The sequence below is a fragment of the Leucoraja erinacea genome, chromosome 7 (genome assembly GCF_028641065.1).
Source record: "Leucoraja erinacea ecotype New England chromosome 7, Leri_hhj_1, whole genome shotgun sequence".
Taxonomy (NCBI): domain Eukaryota; kingdom Metazoa; phylum Chordata; class Chondrichthyes; order Rajiformes; family Rajidae; genus Leucoraja; species Leucoraja erinaceus.
This window is the reverse complement of record NC_073383.1, coordinates 27,220,400-27,248,242: the sequence shown is the minus strand read 5'-3', so window position 1 is coordinate 27,248,242 and position 27,843 is coordinate 27,220,400. Positions and strand designations below refer to the sequence as shown.

At 42.3% G+C, this 27,843-nt stretch overlaps 1 protein-coding gene across 9 annotated transcripts in view; it reads right to left on the bottom strand.

The window, feature by feature from the left end:
• Window positions 1-27,843, bottom strand: part of LOC129698790 (myosin light chain kinase, smooth muscle-like) — a 258,392-nt gene that overhangs the window by 49,394 nt on the left and 181,155 nt on the right. For all 9 annotated transcript variants that reach the window (XM_055638067.1, XM_055638068.1, XM_055638065.1 and 6 more), the window contains 6 exons: window positions 26,779-27,575; window positions 25,803-25,919; window positions 24,887-24,976; window positions 10,129-10,179; window positions 7,653-7,780; window positions 3,914-4,067 (listed from right to left, as the gene is read on the bottom strand). In XM_055638067.1, coding sequence (XP_055494042.1) covers window positions 3,914-4,067; window positions 7,653-7,780; window positions 10,129-10,179; window positions 24,887-24,976; window positions 25,803-25,919; window positions 26,779-27,575 — 1,337 coding nt within the window. The remainder of the gene's footprint in view (window positions 1-3,913; window positions 4,068-7,652; window positions 7,781-10,128; window positions 10,180-24,886; window positions 24,977-25,802; window positions 25,920-26,778; window positions 27,576-27,843) is intronic.

Genomic DNA, 27,843 nt, shown 5'->3' with positions numbered 1-27,843 from the left:
CCCCCCCACCCCCCCCCCCCTATTGTGCTGGAAATGTCTTCAGGGCAAATATTGACTATGTTTGATAACGGAATGCAATCAAATGTGTTTTAATTCCCAATGTTATTATTTATTTTAGTCCATAAAGATGGATTAATTAAATTGTGAACACGTGAAACATTAAAACCGCAGTGTTCGATTGTCACTGCTGCCGTTGACACGTTATTACAGAATTCATTTTAACGGCAAATCAATGCTCTTAATATGGAGTATTAATATGGAGTATCAGTTATTTATTGAGCAACATTCACAACTATATGTTTGATTTATCCAGGTTTTACTTCTACAGTTGGTCATATACATCACAAATTTGGTCAGGAGATATTTCAGTTGAAATTTTAACGTTAATTCTGAAGTGGGAATGATGGAAACAGTGTTTATCAATATTTTTTTTTAAATCTGGTGCGTACAAACTGGATATCTTCATTGCTGTTCACAACACGTACATCTAATCTGAATGTCCGGTAATGTGGCGTTTTGACACCTTTAAACATATTACCAAAAGAACATTTGCTGCAGTTATGTCCTTTGACCATCTCTTGTCAGTTAGTGTAATAACCATATAACCATATAACAATTACAGCACGGAAACAGGCCATCTCGGCCCTACAAGTCCATGCCGAACACATTTTTTTCCCCTTAGTCCCACCTGCCTGCACTCGTACCATAACCCTCCATTCCCTTCTCATCCATATGCCTATCCAATTTATTTTTAAATGATACCAATGAACCTGCCTCCACCACTTCCACTGGGAGCTCATTCCACACCGCCACCACTCTCTGCGTAAAGAAGTTCCCCCTCATATTACCCCTAAACTTCTGTCCCTTAATTCTGAAGTCATGTCCTCTTGTTTGAATCTTCCCTATTCTCAAAGGGAAAAGCTTGTCCACATCAACTCTGTCTATCCCTCTCATCATTTTAAAGACCTCTATCAGGTCCCCCCTTAACCTTCTGCGCTCCAGAGAATAAAGACCTAACTTATTTAACCTATCTCTGTAACTTAGTTGTTGAAACCCAGGCAACATTCTAGTAAATCTCCTCTGTACTCTCTCTATTTTGTTGACATCCTTCCTATAATTTGGCGACCAAAATTGTACACCATACTCCAGATTTGGTCTCACCAATGCCTTGTACAATTTTAAACATTACATCCCAGCTTCTATACTCAATGCTCTGATTTATAAAGGCTAGCATACCAAAAGCTTTCTTTACCACCCTATCTATATGAGATTCCACCTTCAAGGAACTATGCACGGTTTTACCCAGATCCCTCTGTTCAACTGTATTCTTCAATTCCCTACCATTTACCATGTACGTCCTATTTTGATTTGTCCTGCCAAGGTGTAGCACCTCACATTTATCAGCATTAAACTCCATCTGCCATCTTTCAGCCCATTTTTCCAAATGGCCTAAATCACTCTGTAGACTTTGGAAATCCTCTTCATTATCCACAACACCCCCTATCTTGGTATCATCTGCATATGTTTAACCTGTCAGTTGGGTATAGTCAGTTTTAACAGCTATTATCATAAAATGCCTTTAGAGATTTCCTTGCAACCTGTATATAGCAATAACGACCCATGCTATGGCCATGTCATGGTAATTTTCAATCCTTCACAGAAAACATGCTTGCATCAATCTGTAGTGTGCATGGTTAAGCATATATGTTACCATGGTCCAGAATTTATTGACACAGGTTGATCATACGCTGAATAATCCAACCACATTTTTGTTTGGAAGTGGAAAGAACTAATAGAAATTGCATTAATTGCAATGTGTAAAAAGAGTTGAAATACTGTATTATAATTTTGCTGCATGTCATTGTGGTATATATCATGTCTTGATTGGTGAATATGTTTAGTTTGTGACTTTATTTGAAGCAGAAATAATATGTGAATGCTTCATTGAGCATAATTCCGACTGGTAACTACGCACTTCGTCCGAGCACATTATCGCACGCGTCATGCAAGCAGTCTTAAATGACTACCTAAACTGTCATTTGGCAACCTAAAGAACTGTCAAGGTTGCCCGGCTGGCAATAGGGAAAAAAAGTTAAGTGAGAGCCCTGGACAATTAACAGACACTTGGAAAGGTTTGGAGGAACAAGGGCCTAATGCAGTCAAGAGGACCTGCTCGTTTAGGCAACTTGGTAAACAAGGATGAGTTGTTCTGAACAATCAGGTTCCTTATGCATCAGCCAACCAGTCACAGTGTAAATTGGGCAAGTGCGCTTATCAGGCAACTGGTCATGGCCTTTGTCTGGCAGGGTGCACGTATATCTAATAACCAAACAGTGTAAATCCTGCAGGATATTACTAGAATTGGTGACATTCAATATACATTGAACATTTTTCCCATAATTATCCTGCAGAAATCTACATGTTTATCCTTCTGAAATGCATTGTAATTATGCACGTGGTTTAGTGGAAGTAGCTTGTAAACTACTGTAACAGAAGTTACTGCAATAACATGATTCCTGTTTTTAAAACAAAATTAAAATTTTCACTTAAATTAGAAAAAATATATATTTTTGAATCCTCACTATGGCAATAAAAAAATGATCCAAAGCCATTACCAACCTAAACCTGTGAACATGCTCCCTGAGTTCAATAAAATGACACAAATATTTGTGTACAGTTTCTTCCAGATCCAGGCACAGTTTCAACAACTAGAGAGCGGTCCCGAGTTGAATTTAATTTTGTTTATTGTCGCGTGTACTGACCTACGGTGAAAAGCTTCTGTTGCGTGCTAATCAGTCAGCAGAAAGACAATACATGACTACAACCGAGCCATTTACAGTGTAGATACATGATAAAGGGAGAGGAGATTAAGAAGAGTACAGTAAGAAATCCTGCTGTGGGAGTAGAGATTTAAAAGAGTGGAGCTACCTCATAGTAAGCTACCATCTACCTCATTGGAGACCCTCGGACTATCTTTAATTGGACTGGCACTGGACTTCTTTCACAATTCCCCTTACCCTGTATCCACTAAACTAAACTAAAGTGAATGTTGCAGACAACTTTATATTCATTACTGAAATTGTAAATGAATAGGCCACTGTGCATCAGCATATCATCAAACATCTAGAGCAGTGGGAACCAGCGTTATACATGTACCAATGAATAAACTAAAGTGGCAGAGCCACGAGCAAGATCACTTTGATAAAAGACAAGGTGCTGTGGAGACCTTCAATCAAGGGGATTACCATTCTGAAGTGAGGAATTCATAATTTATTTGTTTCAATCCTTTGATCAGACCCCATACAAAGAATTGCTTTCAGTTTGAGCACTGAAGCTGAGAGAGATTGATGAGTCTTTTTAGAAACATTCTGCATATGCAGAAAAGTGACGCTAAGGTTTTAACATTACATTCTGAGAACAGATTGCACATACTTGCTTTCTATTTCTTGACATTGAACATTGATCCTCTTGAATTATTTTGAAACAACTCAGAGATTCTATAGAACATTTATCACAACATTATTTTCTCTTGACAAAAGTACAGGATATTGGAGCCAAAATAAAAAATGCTTAAAATACTTTTGGTGATTCACCTGTGGCATTAACTGTGTCTATCTGTTGATAAATGCTGCCCGACCTGCACAATGACTTCCAGCATTATTTGCTGCATGTCAGATTTTCAGCTTTTGCAGTGTTTAACATAAACAGCTGAAAAAGCAGTTGTTAAACCTGCTACATTGGAGAGGGTAGACTGTAGAAACATGGAACATCAGTTGCTAGTTGATACACCAAAGGACACAAAGGAGTAACTCAGCAGGTCAGGCAGCATCTCTGGAGAACATGGATATGGAGAACATGGAGGGGGAGTAAGAAGGTAGAAGAAAGCTGGAAGAGAAGATTAGGGATGACTTACCTACAATTGTGAGGTTAACTTGAACTTGTTTGCTTCCCATCTTATTTTCTACCAGTAAATAGTAACAGCCACAGTCCTCATGCTTGGTTGATGAGATGATTAGCTTACTGCTGCTCTCTGTATTGTCTATTTTAATGTGATCACTCTCTTTAATCTGAAATGGAGACAAAACAAATGATGAAGTTAGAATACCTGTATTTAAGTGTGCACGGTCTTAGCAAAATGAACAGAATTCCCCTCAGATGAATACCACAGATAACTCCACATTGTTTCATAGTCATACAGTGTAGAAACAGGCCCTTCGGCCCACTGAGTCCATGTCAATCAACACACACCCATTTATATTATTCGTACACTGTTCCCATTTTATTTCTCCTCACATTCCCATCAAGTTTACTGAAAAATTCCACCATTAACTTAAATGCTAGGGGTAAATCTACCGCAGTCAATTAACCTACCAACCCACACATCTTTGCAACCTGGGAGGGAAACACAGCAAAGATTCATAGTCATACAGCGTGGAAAGGTGCCCAACTTGCCCCTACTGACCAACATGCCCCATCTATACTAGCCCCACCTGCCTGTGTTTGACCCATATTCCTCTAAACCGATTCTACCCATGTACCTGTCTTAATGTTTCTTAAACATTGCAATAGTACCTGCCTCAACTCCCTCCTCAAGCAGCTAATTCCATACACCCACCAACCACCCTTTGTGTAGAAAAGTTACCCCTCAGGTTCCTAATAATACAGAGAAAAACCGTGTGATTACATGCAAACTCCACATAGTCTATATGGGCTACTTATGTCTGTGTCAAACATAATGTCGACCAACTCTTATCTGTCTGCATATAATCCATGTCCCTGCAATCCCTGCATATCCATGTGCCTTCTTCACCATTCTATCTACTTGCGTTATCACATTCAGGAAGTTTGGACATGAAGCACAGAGTGAGGAGGTGTGTCACCATGCAAGACCAGAATGGTTTATTTGAGAAGGAGGTCAGATCGGTGAGGCTCTTGAGAAACACTGTTCTCAAAAGTGAACACACCTAAAAGTGAAAATTTAGCACAATAAAAAACACAAATCAACAGAGACAAAGTAACTTAGCTGGTCATTTTTTGAGAGCATGGATAGGTGACATTTCGTGTCAGGGCCCTTGAAGATCCAAAATGTCATCTATCCATGTTCTCCAGGGATGCGGCCTGACCTGCTGAGCTACTCCAGCACTTTGTAACCTCTTTTGTAAACCAGTATCTGCAGTTCCTTGTTTCAACAAATCAAAGTAGTGTTGGTGCAACAAGTGAAATGGTATCTTTCTACTTTTTGCTTAAATTGTGGGTACAAAACTTATTTTGTTGCTGGTCTCAGCAGATCTGCATGAAATGAGCTTCCCCACCTATAGTCTGAGTAAATATTCCATCAAGTGGCAGCAAAAACTCTCAATTCTGCTCGACAAACCGTACAAACAAAAACATTTTCACACTGTCATCTGTATCACAAAGCAACGTTTAAACAGAACTTTGCTTTAAGTGATAACGTGAACTTTAATCCTACTTTCACTAAATTCACTAAGTTATTGTGGGAGATTACATTGTGAAATCTCGCAGATTTACACCTTAATTTGTGGTCTGGGGATTTAGAAGCAAATGCTTTCCTTTCCCCAAAAATAAACTTAATCCAGAATAAAAAATATAACAAAATAAGAACTGTGCAAAAACTCTTCTGACATTCTCGGCGGCTATACATACTGTACATTCATTAGCGTTGTATTTAGTAGTGTTCACAAAGCTACCATTATAATCAGATACCTTTGCCACTCACATGATCCCCTGGGGTAAGATTCCTCCCCTTGTTTGAGGGGTATCTCCACCACACCCTCCCCCCCCCCCAAGAACAGTATCCACAACAATAGAAGACTCAGACAATCTCGATGGCTAACTCTTGTTAATATATTCTTGGTCCCTCTGTCCACATCTCAGGTGAAGATTTGGAATGACCTGATAGAGGTATATAAAGCTTTGAAAGTGTAGATACGGCAGATAGTAAGAAAACTTAATGCGCAGGAACTGTGTCAATCACATCGGTAGGCCCAGAGTTATGTATCAGCCACCCTAGTAACAATGGCAGATATCCTTCCCCCATGCAAGCCATTTCAGACAAAATAAGCCAGTGAAGAGCATGACATAGGAATAGATGTGTCCATTCAGCCCATTGAGTCTACCCTGCCATTCAATCATGGCTGATCTATTTTCCCCTCTCAACCCTATTCTCCTGCCATTTCCCCGTAACCTTTGACACCCTTTCCAATCAAGAACCTGTTAATCTCAGCATTACAAATACCCAATTTCTAGACCACTACAGATGTCTGTGGCAATGAATTCCACAGATTCACTACCATCTGGATAAAGAAATTACTCCTCATCTCCATTTTGAATGTATGTTCTTTTATACTGAGGGTGTGCCCTCTACTAGACTATTGCACTACTGTAAACATCCTCTCCACATTCACTCAATCTAGACCCCATCCGGTAGGTTACAATGAGAGCCACCCCCTCATCCTTCTAAACTCCAGTGAGTGCAGGCCCAGAGCCGTCAAATGCTCATTATACGTTAATCCAAACTACTCTGGGATCATTCTCGTAAACTCTTCTAGGCCCTCTCCAATGCCAGCATATGGTATATGGCATATGGCAACTCGGGCGGGAGAAGTCGCCGTTGCGAGAGCCCTGAAAAGCAGTCTCCCTCGCGGGTCCCTGGAGGGAGACCGCTTTTCAGAGCTCTCGCCTTGGCGATCTTCCCCCGTTAGAGTTGCGGGGTCGAAGAGCTCCTGGAGCGGGGCCTGACATCACCGCCCCGCGCGGCTTGGAATGGCCGCGGGACTCTGCGAGCGCACGCCGGGGGCTCTAACACCAAGACCCGGTGTGCGACCTCGCACCACCCGGCGTGGCTTTAATGGCCGCGGGACAAACGCCATCGCCAGCCGGGGGCTTGGACTTTGACTCTGACATCGGGGGGGGGGGGGGGGGGGGGGGGGGAGTGCAGTGCAGTGGAGAGATAAGGTTATTGGGCCTTCCATCACAGCAATGTGATGGATGTTTATGTAAATTATATTGTGTCTTGGGTCTATTTGTTTGTAATGTATGGCTGCAGAAACGGCATTTCGTTTGGACCTCAAGGGGTCCAAATGACAATTAAATGTATCTTGTATCTTGCCTCCTCAGATATGGGGCCCAAAACTGCTCACAATATTCCAAATGTAGCCTCACCAACACTGGATAAAGCCTCAGCATTACTTCCTTGGAGCATCTTTAGTTAGAGGGTGGTGAATCTGTGGAATTAATTGCCACAGACAGCTGTGGAGGCCAAGTCATTGGGTATTTTTAAGGCGGAGATTGACAAATTCTTGATTAGTAAAGGTGGTCAAGGGTTATGGGGAGAAGGCAGGAGAATGGAGTTGAGAGGGAAAGAGATATCAGCCATGTGTAGGAAGGAACTGCAGATGCTGGTTTATACTGAAGATAGACGCAAGATCTGATAGACAGTCTGAAGAAGGGTACCAACCCGAAACATCACCTATTCCTTTTCTCCAGAGATGCTGCTTGACCCGCTGAGTTACTCCAGCCTTTTATGTCTTTCTTCGGGAGATCAGCCATGATTAAATGGCGGAGTAGACGCGATGGGCCGAATTGCCCACATCTTCTCCTGTGACTTATGAAGGAGAAGAGAAGAAGATTACCTGTTTCTTAAACTTTAGCCACGTGTAGGTGAGTGGCGGTGTCCCGGCAAGCTTCAAAAACAGTTCTGCAGACTCGCCGGCGCGGACTTTCATGCTTCCAGGGCACTGTAGTATCTGTGGCGGGATAGCTGTTGAAAGCAAACATCACATTGCAAGATGAGGACATTTTAGTTGACTACTTCATGTCCTTTAGTTAGAAAATATTCACAGTGAGTGTAAACGGGATAAGGTTACAATTCCAGACACAGAATGCAGGAGTAAGTCAGCGGGTCAGGCAGCATCTCTGGAGAAAATGGACAGACCATGTTTCGGGCCGGGACCCTTCTTGCCATTGATCGGACTGAACTGTGTCCCGACCCAAACATCGTCTAGTCCAGGGGTCGGCAACCTACGGCCCCTGGGTTGAATCCGGTCTGTAACCCAAAATCATCCGGCCCACAGGCGTTTTTTTCCCCTCAATCATCCAGCCCGCAGACTTCCATCATCTCCGGTACCTGGAATGTTTAAGAAAGAACTGCAGATGCTGGACAAATCGATGGTAGAACAATAAATGCTGGAGTGAGTTTCTCCAGCATCTTTTTCTACCTCTGGTACCTAGTAGGTGATTTGTCTGTACCGCATCCTCCGCAAAGCCGCCAGCACAGCCGCGCACCTTCTGTGTCTGGGATTCACTGTCGGGATCGGGGTTGTCAGTAGGCTGGGGACGAGTGAGTATGATATTTGAGCTCAGTGCTCCGGCTGGTGTCCTCGAAGGGGCAGGATCTATGTGAACATGTAATTTGATGCCTGCCATCCGGGGCGGGATCCATGTGTACACGTGATAGATGTGGCCCGCCATCCGCTCACAGACATATGTCCTGGCCCCTTGTCAGAAAAGGTTGCTGACCTCTGGTCTAGTCCATTCCTTCCACAGACGGTGCTTGACCCGCTGAGTTCCACCAGCACTTTGGGCTTTGCTCAAGATTCCAGCAACTGCAGTTTCTTACAGTATCTGCAACTATAAAGCTCTCGTTTCATTGAGCCTCAACATGTCCTTAGTCTTTCTGCTATTGATTAACATTCCAGGCATTTCTATTCTTAGTTAAAATTTCATGTTATCTTTATTTTATTACAATTTTAAGCTCAGATAAAATGCCTTGCCAAGGCCACTAAATGTTTATGGAAGAATGTTAAAAGATTCAGTAAACTGTTCCTTTCACTCTATTGTTCTTTAAGTTCATTAACTATATTTAAAAAATGGATTTCTGCATGGCTGAACCACATACCTGCATTAATGACTAATTATCTTTCAGCCACAAGAGATTTACTTTTGAATGTCCTGGCTTCATTCCCGTAAGCTCAAAAACGAATGCTAGATTTAGTGAGTAAATACTCGACCGGGTTACAGCTGAGCATGAACATATTTTATTAATCTGATAACTAGGTAGGAAATAGTTTGTAAAATGTACGTTTCTTGTTCAATCAATTGCAAATTACTATCCAGCTGGGATAAGTTCAGGTCAATTTTCCACAACTGGAAACACATGAAAACTAGTAATCTTGTTCTTCATTAGGAACCCGTGTTGTTAAATTTCCTTTAGTGATACAATTGAACAGCCCAGACAACGGGAGAGAATTGTTGGCAATAAATTGGTGATGATCAGACTTTATTTGGAGGCAAGAAAGTTGCAAGAATACACAATTAAAACATTTTTTAGCTGTTTAAAAGTGTTAGTATGTCATACTGGTGCATACCGTCACAGAAATAATAAGGGTGGCACATGGCACAATTGGTAGAGCTGCTGCCTTACAGTGCCAGAGACCCGGGTTCGATCCTGACTACAGGTGCTGTCTGTACAAAGTTCATACGTTCTCCCTGTGACTATGTGGATTTTCTATGGCTGCTCCAGTTTCCTCTCATACTCCAAAGACGTGCAGTCTTTGTATGTATGTTGTGCAGTATGTTAATTGGCTCTGGTAAAATTGTAAATTATCCCTAGTACATAGGATTCGGGGACAATTTCTTCCCTGCTGTTATCAGGCAATTGAACCCTCCAACCACAACCAGAGAGCAGTGCTGAACTGCTATCTACCTCTTTAATGACCCTTGGGCTATCCTTGATCAGAGTTTGCTGGCTTTACCTTGCACTAAATGTTACCATGCATTCATACACTGTAAATGGATTGCTTGTGTGTATTGTTTTTCTGCTGACTGGTTAACACACAATAAAAGCTTTTCACTGTACTTTGGTACACATGACAATAAACAAAACTGAACTGAGGATAGTGCTACGGGATGACCGCTGGACAGCATGCACTCGGTTGGCCGAAGGGCCTTTCCACCCTGTATCTCTAAAGTCTAATGTAAAGTCCAAAGTCTAATAAGGGCTGCAGCATCTCAGCTCAGAATGATAATGAACAGGATCCAAAATGACAGTTTGGCATAAAATAAAAGAAGACTAAAATAAACTTGCTTTCTTGAAATCAAACATCTTACCTGGTTTGGGAGGAGTTTTGGGAGTCGGTTTCTTTTTGATGGTGGCTTCAGCTAAAATGAAAAAAATATAAATAAATTGCGGTTTTCAGCATGAAAATAAATCAGCAATGAGTTTCCCGTGATTCAGCATCATTGGTGTTTAATGCCGCATCTTACAAAGCATTTAGGGGAACAGTGGAAGGAAAGGTGAATGTCGTTGCTAACACTCATTCACAAGCTGCAACTATGCAGCAGGCCGATAGCACATAACAAACATGCTTTTCACTGTACCTCAGTACAACAGGACAATAATATACTAGACTAAACTAAGTACAGCTATGAATAATTAAATTGAGTGTTTGTATTCTACTGATTGCAGTTCAAAGACAGTGTTCAGACATACTTGCCATTTAACAGGCCAGTGTTAAAGGTCATGGAATATTACATTTGAACGTTGCTTTAGGTATCCAAGTTGCCATCTTGTTTGTGTGTGAAAACTAATTCCACCCACACTAATTTATTTTTACCGCCAGGAGGAGAATAACAATTATTTCTCTTTCTGAGAGTCATAGAGAGTCACACAGCACAGACATGGGCCCATGCCGGTCAAGATGCCCACGTCTAAGTTAGTCTCGCATGCCTGTGTTTGGCCCATATCCTTCTCAACCTTTCCTGCCCGTCTCCGTGTTCAAGTGTCTTTTAAATTAAGAACTAGAGGACAAAGCTTTAAGATGAGAGGGGAAAGATTTAATAGGAATCTGAGGGACAATTCTTTTTTACACATAATTGTACTTCATGTTTATTATTATTGTGACATGTACCGAGGTACAATGAAAGGTAAAGGACATACAATAGTGGAATTCCCTACCTCCGTGACGGGACTCTACATATGGAGCAGATTAAAAGGAAGACTCATTACATACAGCACAGCAGCACCTAAGAAAAACAGTTTGGCATCCTGAGTGGATACAAGGAATTGCAGGTGCTTTAGTTTAGTTTACAGTTACAGCGTGGAAACAGTTTTTTTCTGCCCACCGGGTCCACGGGCGGCCAACAATCACTCATACACCAGTTCTATCTTGCACACTGGGCACAATTTACGAAGCCAATTAACCTACAAAACTGAGTATCTTTGGTATGTGGGAGGAAACTGGAGCACCCTAAACAAACCCACGAGATCACAGGGAGAACTTGCAAACTGTGTACACACAGCACCCATGGCCAGGATCGAACCCAGTTCCCTGGTGCTGTGAGGCAGCAACTCTACCATTACACCATTGTGCCACCCCTGGCTTACAAAAAAAGACACAAAGTGTTGGAGTAACTCAGCTGGTCAGGCAGCATCTTGGAACAACTTGGATAGGTGAGGAGAATTTTTGAAAGTAGCAATAATTTTATTCAAATCTTTGAATCTTATTCAAAGTAGATCTAAAAAAGGGTCCCAACCCAAAACGTCACCTTATCCATGTTCTCCAGAGATGCTGCCTGATCTATTGAGTTACTGCAGCACTTTGTGTCTTTCTTTGATATCCTGAGTGGGCTTCGCTAATATTGCCTATATGTAGAGAGCAGAAGAAAGTTAAGGTGGGCTGTTGGCCTTACGAGGACAACAAACTCTATGATCGATGGCGGTTGGCTTGATTGTCATCTTAATTGTCGCAATCCTGACCAAGACTAAATCATAAATGGTCGAAATGGCAGCACAGCAGGAGGGCATTTGGCCCTGTGGCCCATACTAGCTCTTTGCAGTCATTCTATTGTTGAGAAGAAAGGGGAACCTGTGTGGGGGAGGGCTGCCAAGAACAAAGGGGTACCCAGCTGGGGGGAGATGAAGAAGGGACCAACATTACTTAAAGTTTACTTTTTGTAGCTTTGTCGGCGCCTTTGTGGCGACTCTGTTGTGTAGTTTGTATGTGAACAAAGAATTTCACTGCACCTAGGTACAAGTGACAATGAAGTACCATCATCATCACCGTCTCATTCTTCTGCTGAGCTGACAGAAGCTAGGCATCGCTGTTTCCTAACATCGGATAATCTGACAGCATTGAAGGAAGCCATTTGTCTGTGCTGCCTCATTGAAAGACGCCTCCTGCATAGTTACACACTATGTGACGCAGTGCCTTTATCCTTAAGCCCCACTGAACTTCCTTTCAATATTCAGTCTCCTCTTCCCACAGGGGGGCTCCTATCCCAACTTCTCTCAGTGTTAATAATTAAATGCTCCTCTTCTCCAGTGGAGTTCTTGCCAATGTTTTAAAATCTGTAATGTCTATTACTGACCCATTTTTATCCACTCATCATCTTGTAAACTCTGCTAAGTCACCTATTAATCTTTCATACAAGGCGAGCAGTAACATCTCATATTTTGGCACGCAGGTCAGATACAGAATGTAAGCATTCATTTTTCATGTTTAGTCATAAAACTGCAAGGTGTTTGCAGCTTACTAAAGTGAATTAAGACATTATTAGTTTAGTTTAGTTTAGTTTGGAGATACAGCGCAGAAACAGGCCCTTTGGTGATCAGTGATCGCCCCGTACATTAACAATATCGCACACACTAGGGACAATTTACAAACTTTACCAGAGCCAAATTAACCTACAAACCTGTACGTCTTTGGAGTGTGGTGAACAACCGGAGTACCCGGGGAAAACCTGTAGTCCGGAGAACATAAAACTCCGTCTAGACAGCACCCATAGTCAGGATTGAACCCGAGTTTTTGGTGCAAAAAGTTAAGGCAGCAACTCTACCGCTGCATCACTGTGCCACTCCCTAAACCTTCCAACTACCATATTCACATACATGTAAAAGATCTGCACGTTTTGGTTTTCGACTTCCCTTATCTAAACATAGTATTGTTATTCTTGGATCGAACCCGGGTCTCTGGTGCTGTAAGACAGCAATTCTTTCACTGCACCACTAGGCTGCCCACTTTCTTTAAATATAGTTTCACCAACCTCCTCTGGCACCCCTACAAGGCACCAATGTGACTGACTTTAGACTTTTAGCTGGGAATCGTGTTCAGCACGGACATTTTGAGCCAAATGACCTGGTCCTGTGCTGTTCTATTTCAAGTGTTTGCACTCAGGTTTCTGAGTGTTGAGAAATGTGATCTAACAGTGTCATTCTTTTAGTTAGAGGGTAGTGAATCTGTGGAATTCATTGCCACGGATACCAGTGGTGGCCAAGTCATTGGGTATTTTTTAAATACCATTCTTGATCAGTAAGAGTGTCAAAGGTTACGGGGAGAAGGCAGGAGAATAGTGTTGAGAGGGAAAAAATAGATCAGCCATGGTTAAATGGCAGAGTAGATGCAATGGGTTGAATGGCCTAATTCTGCTCCTATGTCTTACGTATAATCTCATGATCTCATCCACAATAACTAATTAAGAACTACTTAGCAATTTGTTGTGACAGTGTCTGACACAAAGTCAGGTTATTAAACTGTAACAAAGACCTGTCATCAGACAATTCAATGATTCATAGAGGAATCTGATAGCCTTAACAAAACCATAAACTAAAATAGTTTGTTTAAGTTTTGAATCATTCTAGAATCTAATATCTCACAAGAGTATAATATCTATCTTGCTCATGTTCTGATTGTTCTACTACCTCAGAGGGCAGTGGAGGCAGGTTCTCTGGATGCTTTCATGAGAGAGCTAGATAGGGCTCTTAAAAATAGCGGAGTCGGGGGATATGGGGTGAAGGCAGGAACGGGGTACTGATTGGGGATGATCAGCATGATCACATTGAATGGCGGTGCTGGCTCAAAGGGCCGAATGGCCTACTCCTGCACCTATTGTCTATTGTCTATCACTGATTTTCCACATACAGACACCATACTAATCAGGTCTCCTTCAAGATCAATGCAATCAATTAGATTATTTGTTAATGTCTAAATTAACTTGGACACTCCTTTTTCCAGGTTGGGCCAAGTGTTTGGTACGATGCATTTTGCAAACCTCAAAGATGGCCTTGATGCTGGTTACAAGCTCAATTATAGATATTTGTATTGTTAAACCTGCAGACCAGTTCTATTTGGGATGCAAATTGATGGACTAACTCTGCGGTTCAGGCAGCATCGCTGGAGAACATGGATAGGTGACGTTTCAGGTCGTGACCGTTCTTCAGTATATTCAAACTACTTGGCAATAGTCTTGAGTACATGAGTGAAAAATAATCTTATTCTCTTTCCTCACTGGCATGGTTTCAAGATGAAGACTATTGCCATTAATAAAGCCTAATCTAATCTAATCTAATCGAAATTTCCAATTCTCAACAAAATATTTAATGTTGACATGAACACTGTCTGAAGAAAGGTCCTGACCTGATATGTCACCTATCCATGTCCTCCAGAGATGCTGCCTGTCCTGCACTTTGTGTACTGCACAAGATTCCAGCATCTGCAGTTCCTTGTGTCGACATGAACGCTGCTCATAACTGCTTACAATCTTATTATTCAACTCGCAGCAATGCACCAATCTAATCACCTTCGCAAGTTAGACCATCTCTCTGAACAACACATTTCACCAGTTTATCCAAGCTACATACAACTGGGTCCAATAGGCACAAAGAGCTGGAGCAATGCAGCAGTTCAGGCAGCATCTCTGGAGAAAAATGATGGATTACGTTTCGGATCGGGACCCTTCTTCAGACTGAAGGTGGGGGTTTGTGGATGAAGAGCTGGGGTGAGGGAAGACCGGGACCAACCAAACACAGCCACGAATAACCTCAGGTAGGGTGGTGCCTGGTAATGCCATTGTTGGCTCGGGAAGGTGTGATCTCAAGAGAAACATTGTGGAGAACTGTGGAACTGGTACACCTTTCCTAGCCAACAATGGACCCACTAGGCATTGTCCTGCCTGAGGTGACTTGTGGCTGGCCCCGATTAGTCCTAACGTTTTCTCACCTCCAGCTCTTCACCCCCACCCACCCCTCCCCCAACTCTCTACTTTCAGTCTGAAGAAGAGTCCCGACCTGAAACATCACCCATCGTTTTTCTCCAGAGATGTTGCCTGACCCGCTGAGTTACTCAAGCACTTGGTGTCCATTTTTGGTATAAACCAGCATCTGCAGTTCTTTGTTTTTACACTGGGTCAGATACTTTGGTGCTCTCTCCAGAACACAGGGATGCCATCAACAGTTTGTTACGAATCCAGATTAGTGTTATATCACAAAATTATTTCCATGTGCCAGGATAATTGATCAATTGAACAATTTTGCTGTATAAGACCAACGTGTCTGCTCTTGTGGCCTCAGTGTTAAGGTATAATATGTAATTTTGTTGTACATCAAGAATTGGAAAGTAAAGCAAACCAAGATGAGCCTTACACAAATGAACCAAAATCCTATTTGCATTGTTCTCCAACTGAAGAAAGAAGTTTTGAAGAAGAATGCATAATTCATTTCTTTTAGAGTTTACAGAAACAGCATAGAAACAGGCCCTTTGGCCCACCGAGTCCATGCCGACCATCAATCACTCGTTCACACTAGTTCTATGGTATCCCATTGTCTCATCCACTCCCTACACATTAGAGGCAATTTACAGAGGTCAATTAACCTACAAACATGCACGTCTTTGGGATGTGGGTGGAAACCGGAGCACCCGGGGGAAACCCATGTGGTCACAGGGAGAAAGTGCACATTCCACTCAGACAGTACCCGAGGTCAGGATTGAATTTGGGTCATTAGCCTGTGAAGCAGCAGCTCGACCAGCTACACCACTGTGCCGCCCATCTGCATTCATAAGCATTAAAATCCCATTATTCCAAATTTGTAGTGATGAGATGTAATTTGCAGTACAGTGCAAAGATCCTATAGCGGAGCAAGATAGGCCACTCCTGCGAAATGCAATGAGCTGATGTGTAGTACGCTACAGAGGCGATCGTGGGCATTTTTCCCCACCCATTTTAGTAACCGGAACCTACCCGACCCGACCCGACTCGCAGGGTAATCAACGTTGCGGGGGAACAGTTTTTGTGTGTGATATAGGGTTAGATTCATAATTCCGTTAGTTCATAATTCTGTTAATTCTTGTTAAAGAATAAAATGTTTATAAATGTTGCCTCTGGTAATTTTCTTTTTTAATGTTTTTTAAATAATTTCTTTTTAAATGGCTCATATGCTGTGTTTGAGTTGATTTTGTATTACACTTGCACTCTTCATCTAATCACATTAATGTAATCACACTGTTCACATCTGCAGTATTTGGGAAAATAATAGCAATATGAAGATTCCAGTTGCTCTAGCCATGGAATGTTACTTCATGTTTTTGTGCTTATTTTCTATTTTCTATGGAGTTGTTTCTCCACAAATAAAAAGGCGTCTGGTCTTCCCAATAGCCAGTGAGTGGAGTGAGATCTGCCTGTGGGGTTATCTAATTGAAGAATTTCACAAAATTAAATTTGTTTTGAGCAAGATTTACAAAAGATGTATAACTTAAGGATGGTTTTATTCCATGAGCATACAACCGACTAGATTGTGCTGGAAAGAACACACATACATGAATGTTATATAGATGTATATAATCATATAACACACATGGAAACATAGAAATTAGGTGCAGGAGTAGGCCATTCAGTCCTTCGAGCCTGCACCGCCATTCAATATGATCATGGCTGATCATCCAACTCAGTATCCCGTACCTACCTTCTCTCCATACCCCCTGATCCCTTTAGCCACAAGGGCCACATCTAACTCCCTCTTAAATATAGCTAATGAACTGGCCTCAACTACCTTCTGTGGCAGAGAATTCCAGAGATTCACCACTCTCTGTGTGAAAAATGTTTTTCTCATCTCGGTCTTAAAAGATTTCCCCCTTATCATTAAACAATGACACCTTGATCTGGACTTCCCCAACATCGGGAACAATCTTCCTGCATCTAGCCTGTCCAACCCCTTAAGAATTTTGTAAGTTTCTATAAGACACACAATTATATTTCTTCTGATTTTTATATCCAATTATGAACTTTATTTCACACTAGACAAGGGACATTAAATAATAGACATTGTAAACCTCCCCGCAACTTCACACACACTAGGCCCTATCCCACTCCTCAACTCTCTCTCCCCCCCCCGGCACTCCCTCGCCTCCCCCCACACTATAATGTCTCCCCCCCTCCTATGCTGTAGTCCCTTAACCCACCAGCCCCCAGCCTCACATCTCTCACCATGCTCTCTGCACCCCGGCCCCTACCCCACCTCTCTCTCCCAAAGATCTTATAGTGGAGCTCCGCTATAAGATCTTTGCTCTCTCCCTCCCCCGGCCCTACCCAACCCTCCTGCGCCACAGCTACCCCACATGCACTACTCCCCTCCTCTCTCCCCGCTGCCCCGGGCCGCGCACCCCCCTCACCCCGCCAAGGCCCCAGGCCTCCCCGCTGCCCGGGCTGCGCACCCCCTCTCCCCGCCCAAGTCAAAGACCAAAGCAAAGATACGGGAGCGGAGGCAGAAGCAAAGATCCGATCTTTGGCCGGAAGCAAGATGGCGGAGCAAGATGGCGGAGCAAGATGGTGGAACAAGATGGCGGAGGCTGGTTGCTAAAATGGGTCCTATAATCACCCATGAATCTGCCCATGACCGTACTACGTGTTTTGCGTAGGAGTAGGCCATCTTGCTCTGCTATAAGATCTTTGGTACAGTGGGTGGTTTGTGAGGCAACAGTTCTACCAGCTGCACCACTGTGCCGGCAGTTTAGATCAGGAGAATCTTGTGAATTAGGCAGCAACTCGAATATTATTACAAAGGGAGAATGAGGTTAAACATCTGGCAGAAGGGGAAACATAAGCCTTGTTACTGGTGTTAAAACTAAAGACAAGCCGATTATAGTTTGCTTCTTGCACTATATGCCCAATTCAGGGCAGCACAGTGGTGCAACGGTAGAGCTGCTGCCTTAGAGTGCCAGAGGCCCTGGTTCGATCCTGACTACAGGTGCTGTGTTTACAGAGATTTTACCTTCTCCCTGTAACCGTGTGGGTTTTCCCCGGGTGCTCCGCTTTCTCCCCACACTCCAAAGGCACACAGGTTTATTGGTTAATTGGCTTCGGTAAAATTGTAAATCACCCCTAGTGTGTAGGATAGTGCTGGTGTACGCGGTGATCATTGGTTGGCGTGGAATCGGTGGGCCGAAGGGCCTGTTTTCACACTGCATCTCTCAAGTCTAAAAACTAATTAAAATCTTTAACTGAAAGTCCATCTTTCATTTCAAGTGTCCAGGCTACTTTGCTGAACTAGCTCTGCTTTTTTTCTCACATTTTGTGGGGGCATGTAAAGACTAAACATATTTCTCCAGGGATGCCCATTTTTGGTAGTATTGAAACTAGCAATACAATTCTGCCAAGGAAATGCTTCAATCCACAATTTGTTCCATTATCATCTTACCGTCCAAAAATGTTTCAGGAAATTCTTAGCAATTATTTTATGGCCATTCACACCATGGCACTTCAAAGTAAACCAGGGTATCTCACTTCTGTTTTGAAGCACAGACATATGCGTATCATTGTGTTTAAAAAAAATAAAATAACAATATTTAAACTATGGGACAGGAGTCTTTCAATGTTTTGGAGACAGTAAGTACTTCAAAAAGAAAGAAAGTCTAATTCAATGTGGCACTGGTATACCATACTACAACACCCCTGAGGGTTGGGAATACATGTGGGTCAAGTCCATTTCTTAGCACCGCATAAGTAGTGCCCACCCAAATCAGGAGGCCCAAGCCCCAAGGTTCAACAGAAGTTGGAGAATCACTCTAAATAGTTCATCTATCTCTTTGAAACCCTCCCCCTCCACCCCCACCTCCACTTTCAGTCTGAACAAAAGGTTCCAACCCAAAACATCACTACTCCTTTTCTCTAGAGTTGCTGCCTGAACCGCTGAGTTGCTCAAGCATTTTGTATCTGTCTTCCAGATTCTGTTTGGTTTGTGCAGGTCAGACAGCTTCTCCGGAGAACATGGATGGATGACATTTTGGGTCGGGACCCTTCTTCAGTCTGCTTAAAAACTTTGCTCAAAATTCCAATAGATTCATACAGCAAGAAAACTGGACTTCGGCACAAAGTTTCCAAACTGACCAGGATTTCTATCTAAGCTCAGCCCATATGCCCATGAACTTTAGAACTTTATTTATCCCAAGAGGGAAAATGATCAGATCGCATTAGTTAAGAAAGCACTATGAATGCTCCAGTGGTTGAGGAAGCAAATTTAAGAATAGGTTCACGTGCCAACTATTTACAACATTGTGCAGTTTTAATCAACGCATTATAGAAAAGTTGTGAAAGTCCTGTGGGAACATAAGCTAGAACAAAAGAATTTCACTATGAAGAAGCAGTGGATATGCTGAAATGGTTTCCTTTCAAACAGGAAAGGTTTAACAAATACTTTGATTGAGGTCAGAGTGATACAGTGTGGAAACAGGCTCTTTGGCCCAACTTGCCCACACCGGCCAATATGTCCCAGCCACACTAATCCCACCTGCCACCATTTGGCCCATATACCTCCAAACCTGTCATATCCATGAACCTGGTAGACAAAAATGCTGGAGAAACGCAGCAGGTGAGGCAGCATCTATAGAGCGAAGGAATACGTGACGTTTCGGGTCGTGACCCTTCTTCAGACTGATGTGGGGGTGGGGGGTGGGGGGCGGGAGGAAGAAAGGAAAAGGTGGAGACAGTGGGCTGTGGGAGAGCTGGGAAGGGGAGGGGAAGGAGGGAGAAAGCAAGGACTACCTGAAATTGGAGAAGTCAATGTTCATACTGCTGGGGTGTACCCAAGCGAAATATGAAGTGCTCCTCCAATTTGTGGTGGGACTCACTCTGGCCATGGAGGAGGCCCAGGACAGAAAGGCCGGATTCGGAATGGGAGGGGGATTTGAAGTGCTAAGCCACTGGGAGATCAGGTTGGTTAATGGGAACTGTGCAGAGGTGTTGGGCGAAGCGATCGCCAAGCCTACGCTTGGTCTCACCGATGTAGAGCAGTTGACACCTAGAGCAGCGGATGCAATAGATGAGGTTGGAGGAGGTGCAGGTGAACCTCTGCCTCACCTGGAAAGACTGCTTGGGTCCTTGGATGGAGTCGAGGGGGGAGGTAAAGCGACAAGTGTAGCATTTCCTGCGGTTGCAAGGGAAAGTACCAGGGGAGGGGGTGGTTTGGGTGGGAAGGGACAAATTGACTAGGGAGTTACGGAGGGAGTGGTGTCTGCGGAAAGCCGAAAGGGGGGGAGATGGGAAGATGTGGCCAGTGGTGGGATCCCATAAACTCTTTATCCATGTTCCTGTCTAACTGCTTCTTAAATATTGGGATAGTCCCTGCCTCAAACACCTCCTCTGACAACTTGTTCCATACACTCACCACCCTTTGTGTGAAAAAGTTACCCGTCAGATTATTGTTAGATCTTTCCCCCCTCACCTTAAACCTATGTCCTCTGGTCCTCGATTCACCTACTCTGGGCAAGAGACTCTGCATCTACCCGATCTATTCCTCTCATGATCTTATACACCTCGATAAGATCACCCCTCATCCTCCTGCACTCCCAGGAATAGAGTCCCATGCCTCAACCCTCCAGTTCTGGAAACATCTTCAAAACATTTTCTGTACCCTTTCCAGCTTGACAACATCTTTCCTTTCACCTGATGCCCAGAACTGAGCACAATAGTGTAAATGTGGCCTCACCAACATCTTATACAACTACAACATGACCTCCCAACTTCTATAATCAATACAATCAATGAAGGCCAACGTGCCAAAAGCCGTTTTGTCCACCGATCTACCTGCGACTCCACCTTCAAGGAACCATGCACTGCACGCCAAGATCCCTCTGCTCTACAACACTATCCAGAGTTCACTGTGTAGGCCCTGTCCGTGGTAGACTTCCCAAAATGCAATAACAGATTTCTCTGTGTTAAATTCCATCAACCATTCCTCAGCCTACCGGGATCACGATCATGCTGCAATTTTTCACAACCATCTTCCCTATCTGCAAAACCACCCACTTTTGTATCATCTGCAAACTTGCTAATCTTGCTATGATCCAATTCTGATCCAAATCATTGATAAAGAGGAATATAAAATTATTATAGACTGAGTCAAAATTTCAAATGGACTTACTTTCTTTATTAGAAATGTAAGTAAGTTGGGTTCATGGATGGAATGCAACTAAAATAAATATCAGAGGGGAATTGAGGAATGTCTTTTCACCCAAAAGGCTGTAGAACTTGTGCAGAAAGGAATTGCAGATGCTGGTATATATCGAAGATAGAAACAAAGTGCTGAAGTAACTCAGCGGGTCAGGCAGCATCTCTGGAGAAAAAAGATGGGTGAGCTTTCGGGTCGGGGCCATTTAGACTGAGAAGGGTCCCCACCTGATACGCTACCCATCCTTTTTCTTCAGAGATGCTGCGTGACCCGCTGAGTTACTCCAGCATTTTGTGTCTACCTCCAGGCTTTAGAACTCACTCTCTTTAAGAGTGGGATTGCAGAAATCTTCATCACAACTAAATAGCATTTGGATGAATGCTTGATGTTGTGAACCCTGCAAGGCTAGATAGACCGAGTGAAACGTTAGAACAGTCCAGATTGCTCCTTTTCTCTGCCAGTATGGATTAGATAGGCTGAATGTTCTCTTACTGTGCTGTTCTGTGATTCACTGCAGATGCCTGTGAATTGCTACAGAATTTGTTCAGAGTAGCTTTAACGTTCTGCTATGATGATATCTCATAGATGAAATGAAGCCCTTCTTTATGTTGATATTGAAGGGTTAAAGTGTATTACAGCACACAAGTAAAAAAAACTGTTGCGACTTATCTTGTTTTTATGTTTTGCCAATAATGCCCTTCTGAACACAGTTTCTTATTCTGAACAGGAATACAATGATCCCATTAATTAGGATGCGTTACACTGTAAAGCTTTCTAACGTTTGCTATATAAGGTTAATTCTGCAGGCCTGTGTATTTTCAGGGAGCAGTACAATTAGATTAGTATTACTTGGAATCAGCAGGACACAGGGAACTCAACAGATGAGGAATATTGCAGATTATTGTGGAAGCAGCGGAGCAAAAATGTTTTGATGAATGATAAAGAACTTCAAATCTTAACTCTTTCCTCTCCCTTTTCAGATCCTGTCAGTATGTGCACTACTTGTTCGTGGATTTCTGGCAGCCTAATTTGAATAAGCTGCTTGACGTAGAAATAGGGAAGTTTCAAAAGATGCTTAAATCACCGCATAGTGAGGTCAGACGGTCATAAGTGATAGGAGCAGCATTAGACCGTTTGGCCCATCAAGTCTACTCTGTTATTCAATCATGGCCGATCTATCTCTCCCTCCTAACCCCATTCTTCTGCCTTCTCCCCATAACCCCTGACAGCCGTACTAATCAAGAATCTATCTATCTCTGCCTTCGTAGGCTAAGACAGCAACATAAAATAATAAATGGAATTAAAGAAATGTCTTTATACTTTAGAGATGCTGTGCAGAAACACGCTTTTCAGATCACCGAGTCCTCGTTGACCAGAAATCACCCCGTACACTAGCGTTAGGGTGCTGTCTGTTCAGACTTTGTTCCTTTTCCCTGTGACAGTATGGATTTCCTCAGGTGCTCCAATTTCCTCCCACACTCCAAAGTCTACAGGTTTGTAGGTTAATTGGCTTTAGTAAAAAATGTCAATTGTCCCTGGTGTGTAGGATAGTGTTAGTTTACGAGGAGATCGCTGGTCGGTGCAAACCTGGTGGGCCGTTGGGTCTATTTCTGCGCAGTATCTCTAAAGCAAGGGTTTCCAACCGGGGGTAAATTTCGCCTACCCAGGGGGTACATTTGTTGATTCTGGATTTGAACATATTTTTTCTCATTGACTGACTGCGTTTGGTTCCGGTATACCGGTATCTGTTTATCATTAGTTGTTCATAAATAAGTGAAATAACATTCATAGACAAGATCATATTATGTGCTTTTAAAGTTGCCAGGGACGAAAAAGGTTGGGATCCCCTGCTCTAATTCTAAAGGCAAAAATCAATCACCTGTTCACACTAGTTCGATGTTATCCCTCTTTTTCGTCCACTCCTTTCACAATGGGGCAATTTTACAGAGGCACATCTTTGGGACCTACAAACCCGCACATCTTTGGGATGTGGGAGGAAACCGGAGCACCCAGAGAAAACCCACGCAGTAACTGGGAGAACGTGCAAACTCCACACACAGAAAGCATCTGAGGTCAGGATCGAACCTGTGTCTCTGGTGCAGTGAGGCAGCAGCTCTACCAGCAGCGCCATAACATTAGAAACAGTTCCAATGGATTAAATAAAGAAAACAATCTTCCAGTGAAAGAAGGACCAGCAATCAATTGATGAAGAATTTAAAGTGACATGGGGAAATGAAAACTAAACAGAGAAAAGGAATTTTCCACACAGTCAGTTGTGATCGGGAATGCATTGCCTGCAGAGAGGTGAAAACCTTCATCAGGAAATTGGATAAATATTAAAACGGAAATAATTACAAGGGGCAAGGACCAAGGTGTAAGATGAAGAATTTATTAAAGAACCAGCATAGTCTTGATGGACCAACGGGATTCCATATCTGCTTTATGATTCTATTATTCAATTATTCTAAAATAACAACCTTGATTCTGTGCGCAATGTTCCATGCAAACATGTCACATTATTTAGCATTTGAATTACTTAGAGTTCATCATAGTTCAGAGATGTTAAACATAGATTACATAATTTTACAACTGCAATATTAATATATTGTAGGAAATTAACGTTCCTTCCAAATCCACAGAGAAAGAAATTTTGCCAGTATCCACTTTCTATTTTAAACCTTTGTTACAAATTGCTTCTGATATTCGATAAAAGAATACCAGAATGATGCCTGGATTAGGGTATTAGGGAGAAGTTGGACAGACGGATTGTTTTCTCTTGAATGCCAGAGGTTGCGGGGAGACCAGATAGAAGTATATACAATAGTGAGAGGGATACATAGTGTAGAGTGTCAGAATCCACTCCCTGGATGGAAGAAAACAAATACCAGAGGGCATAGCTTTAAATGTGATAGGGGCAAGGTTTAACGGAGATGTGTGGAGCAAGGTTTTCAACACAGAGGGTGGGGAGTGCCTGGAACACACTGCCGGGGATGGTGGGTGAAGATAAGTTAGTGGCATTTAAAAGATTTTTGGACAGGCACATGGATATGGAGGGAATTGAGGGATATGGGTTGTGCAGGTAGATAAGTGATCATAGACATAATAAGCTGGAGTGACTCAGGAGCATCTCTGGAGAAAAGGAATATGTAACGTTTTGGGTCGAGACCCTTCTTCAGACTGAGGGTCAGGGGAAAAGGAAACGAGAGATATGTGATGATCTTGGCATCATGTTTGACATGGGTATGATGGGTCGAAGGGCCTGCTCTTGTGCTGTACTGTCTACGTTCTATGTTTACTCATTTCCCAATTTAAAAGTCTTTAAAAGAAATAAACATATTACATTTAAGAATTCTCTTCCACATTTGTCTCTCCTTCAAAAGAAATAAATCATAATTCATAATTAAGAAAGTATGGAATTTGGACAGTTAACTTCAAACTGCTGACCATGATCTTTTGATATTTAACATTCATAGCATAGTTTGTGTCACAAATGAATAAATTCTCGTATCCCGCACCAAAGGTTAAAATAACATAATATCTCATCATTACAAATGACATCTTCTTCAGAGAAAAGCCTTCAACTAATGGGAAAATAGCTGAAAGCCCAATCCTTTCCTTATTTGGGAACAGGTTGGATAAACGATCTCTACTTACCACAGTCTGTTTCTGAAGTGGGACTCGAAATGGATATTATCTTCTTGGACTTTTCCTCAGTAGGTTTAGGAGTCTTTTGTTCAACTGCATCTGCAATACAATGATTATTGAAATGAATGATAAATAACATGGGATTTCCTTGTCCGGATGCATATCAAAAATAAAAGTTGCAAAGCATTTTATCTTAAAGATACAATTGCTTAAAACAAAATCAATGCAGCTTAATGAATTCAGAATTATTTTTAATTGGTTCTCTATAAATAAACAGGAACCTGACCAGATTTTCATGAGGATCCTCAATATCATGACAAATTTCAACATTTATGATTTTTATAAATAAATCTTGATCAATATTTAGGGCGGCATGGTGGCGCAGAGGTAGAGTTGCTGCCTTACAGCGGCCGAGACCCGGGTTCAATCCTGATTACGGCTGCTTGTCTGAACAGAATTTGTACGTTCTCCCCATGCGTTTTCTCCGGTTTCCTCCCACAATACAAGGACGTTCAGGTTTGTAGGTTAATTGGCTTGGTATAATTGTAAATTGTCTCTAGTGTGTGTATGATAGCCTTAGTGTGCGGAGATCGCTGGTCGGCGCAGACTCGGTGGGCCGAAGGGCCCGTTTCCAGGCTATATCTCAAAACTAAACTAAACAAAGTGTGCACATATGCAATGACAGTTTAGACATCTTACATTTAATTGCATTTAAAGTCATTTCCATTTTGCTTTGCATTGGTGAGTGTTATGTTTTTTGAGGAAACTGGCTTTCTCTTGCCTAGGCAATTTGGCTCTGTGACTAGACTAGCGGAAGGAATTTTGTTTTCGAGTTTGCTGTTTAATAACAGGAAGAAAAGACAAACAAGGCTGCGAGAGAAGAATGTTTTCCATCGTGAGTTCTCAGGCTACTCAATGCTCTTACCAATCACAGTAACGGAGCAAGCACATTCCATTTTCCCTTCAGGATTCTCAGCCAAGCATCTGTATCGGCCTGCATCTTCGGGCAAAATCTCCTCAATTGTCAGCGAACAAAGTGATCCTGACAAATAAAAGCTTGTGAGAGTTCAGTGGCCACAAGGATTTTAAACTATGATTCAAAAACTTTACACATGGTTTTTGAGGGCACATTCGTCAACTCTTAATTTATATATTTTCTAAAATCGAATCTTTCAATAAGACTTTGTTACAAAAAGGTCATAGCATATTGTTTTAAGATTTGCAGTACTGATAATAGCGGTAAAAAAAAATAGTGACCGACAAATATGCTATCTTCACAACTTCAAAAGATTAAACTGAAGAGGTAATCTTCAGAACTCTAAAAGGTAAAGCATTTTTAGGAAGCAAGTATATCAAAAATGTAATTTTATCCATAAATTCTGTCAGAATATATGTTTTAAAATTGTAAGCATGATGTTCTGTTTTTAGACTTATTAATGGTTAGGAATACATAAATGACATAGGAAGGAACTGCAGATGTTGATTTATACCAAAGATAGATGCTAAATGCTGAAGCAACTCAGCCGGTCAGGCAGCATCTCTGGTGAAAAGGAGCAGGTGACGTTTCGGGTTTGAAACCTTCTTCAGACTGAAAATAATTAACATTTATTGTTGAATACTTTTTATACATTAACTGTTAAAAAGTATATTAATGAGTATGGGTGTCAGGGATTACGGGAAGAAGGCTGGATAATGGGGTTGAGAGGAAAAGATAGATCAGTTACGACTGAAAGGCGGAGTAGACTTGATGGGCCGAATAGCCTAATTCTGCTCCTATAGCTTATGAACATAATATTTATTAACATTCCTAATAATTAATGTCTAAAAACAGAATATTGTGCTGTATTTATCAACATATTACAATAAAGTTCAAACTTTCTCTAATTTTGGAAGTCAGTTACCTTCTTGAGATATAGTAATGAACTTGGACGACTTGATGACCTTTCCATTTATAGTCCAGGTGACCGTCAGGGGTGGGTTGGCCACTACTCGGCAACGCAATAATAACCGCTCACTGTCCGCTATCTGAGCATCCTTTAATGTTTCCTTAAAGACAGGTACATTGCCTGCATTGTCAGGTTTCTCCTCAATTAGCACACCGTCAACATGTGAACATCCATCTTTACAATCCTCCCCATCATTTAAGTCCACTTTTACAGACTTAATGCTGCCGGCATCATTACTTGCCTCCTTGTCAGAGGAGGAGTTCTTCTTCGAGCTCAGGGCACTCCTGAAGTCTGGCTGCGCTTGCTTTGGCGAGATCGCTTCTTGCGGTGAGATTTTGGGCATGGCCTTTTTACCCAAGACCGCCCGGAAATCTACCTGTTGGGGGCTTGAAATTTTCTTTTCGTCTTCAAACAAATTAGTTGGCTTAACATGTCTGGAGAGAGAGTCTCTGAAGTTCATCTGTTCTGCCTGCCGTTCCTTCAGATCCTCTTCGGAAAAGCTCTTGGTGATGACCTTCTTGCCCAGGACGCAGCGGAAGTCTTTCTGCTCAGCCTCTTGCTGTTTGAGCTGCTCGGCGGACTGCTCCTTGGTCTCCACTTTCCGTCGCAGCACTCCACGGAACGCCTTCTCCTTGGCTTTGGATTCTTCAAGGCTCCTTTTGGCAGTCTCGGCTCGATCAAGATCCTCTATGCCATCACCGCAAACCTCCTCCTTTCCAAAGATGCTGTCGTCTAATTGTATCTTACCGCCACTGTCAGGAATTGAAAGGGAAAGATTTAACAAGCGGTCCGTTTGGATGCTGTAGAACAGCTCCCAGCTTGACAGAATAATGTTTATAAAAGGGAAAGGCTTCTTACAAGAATACAATCCATTATTACACAGCATCACTGATGACTTCAATGACCATGTAAGGGCATGAAAAAAAATTGAGACAGACTGCCTGAGCCATAGATTTTTTGCACAGCTGTGTGATGTAAACAATTTCTAGTCACTTTTGGGGATTAGTTTTGAATCTTTTC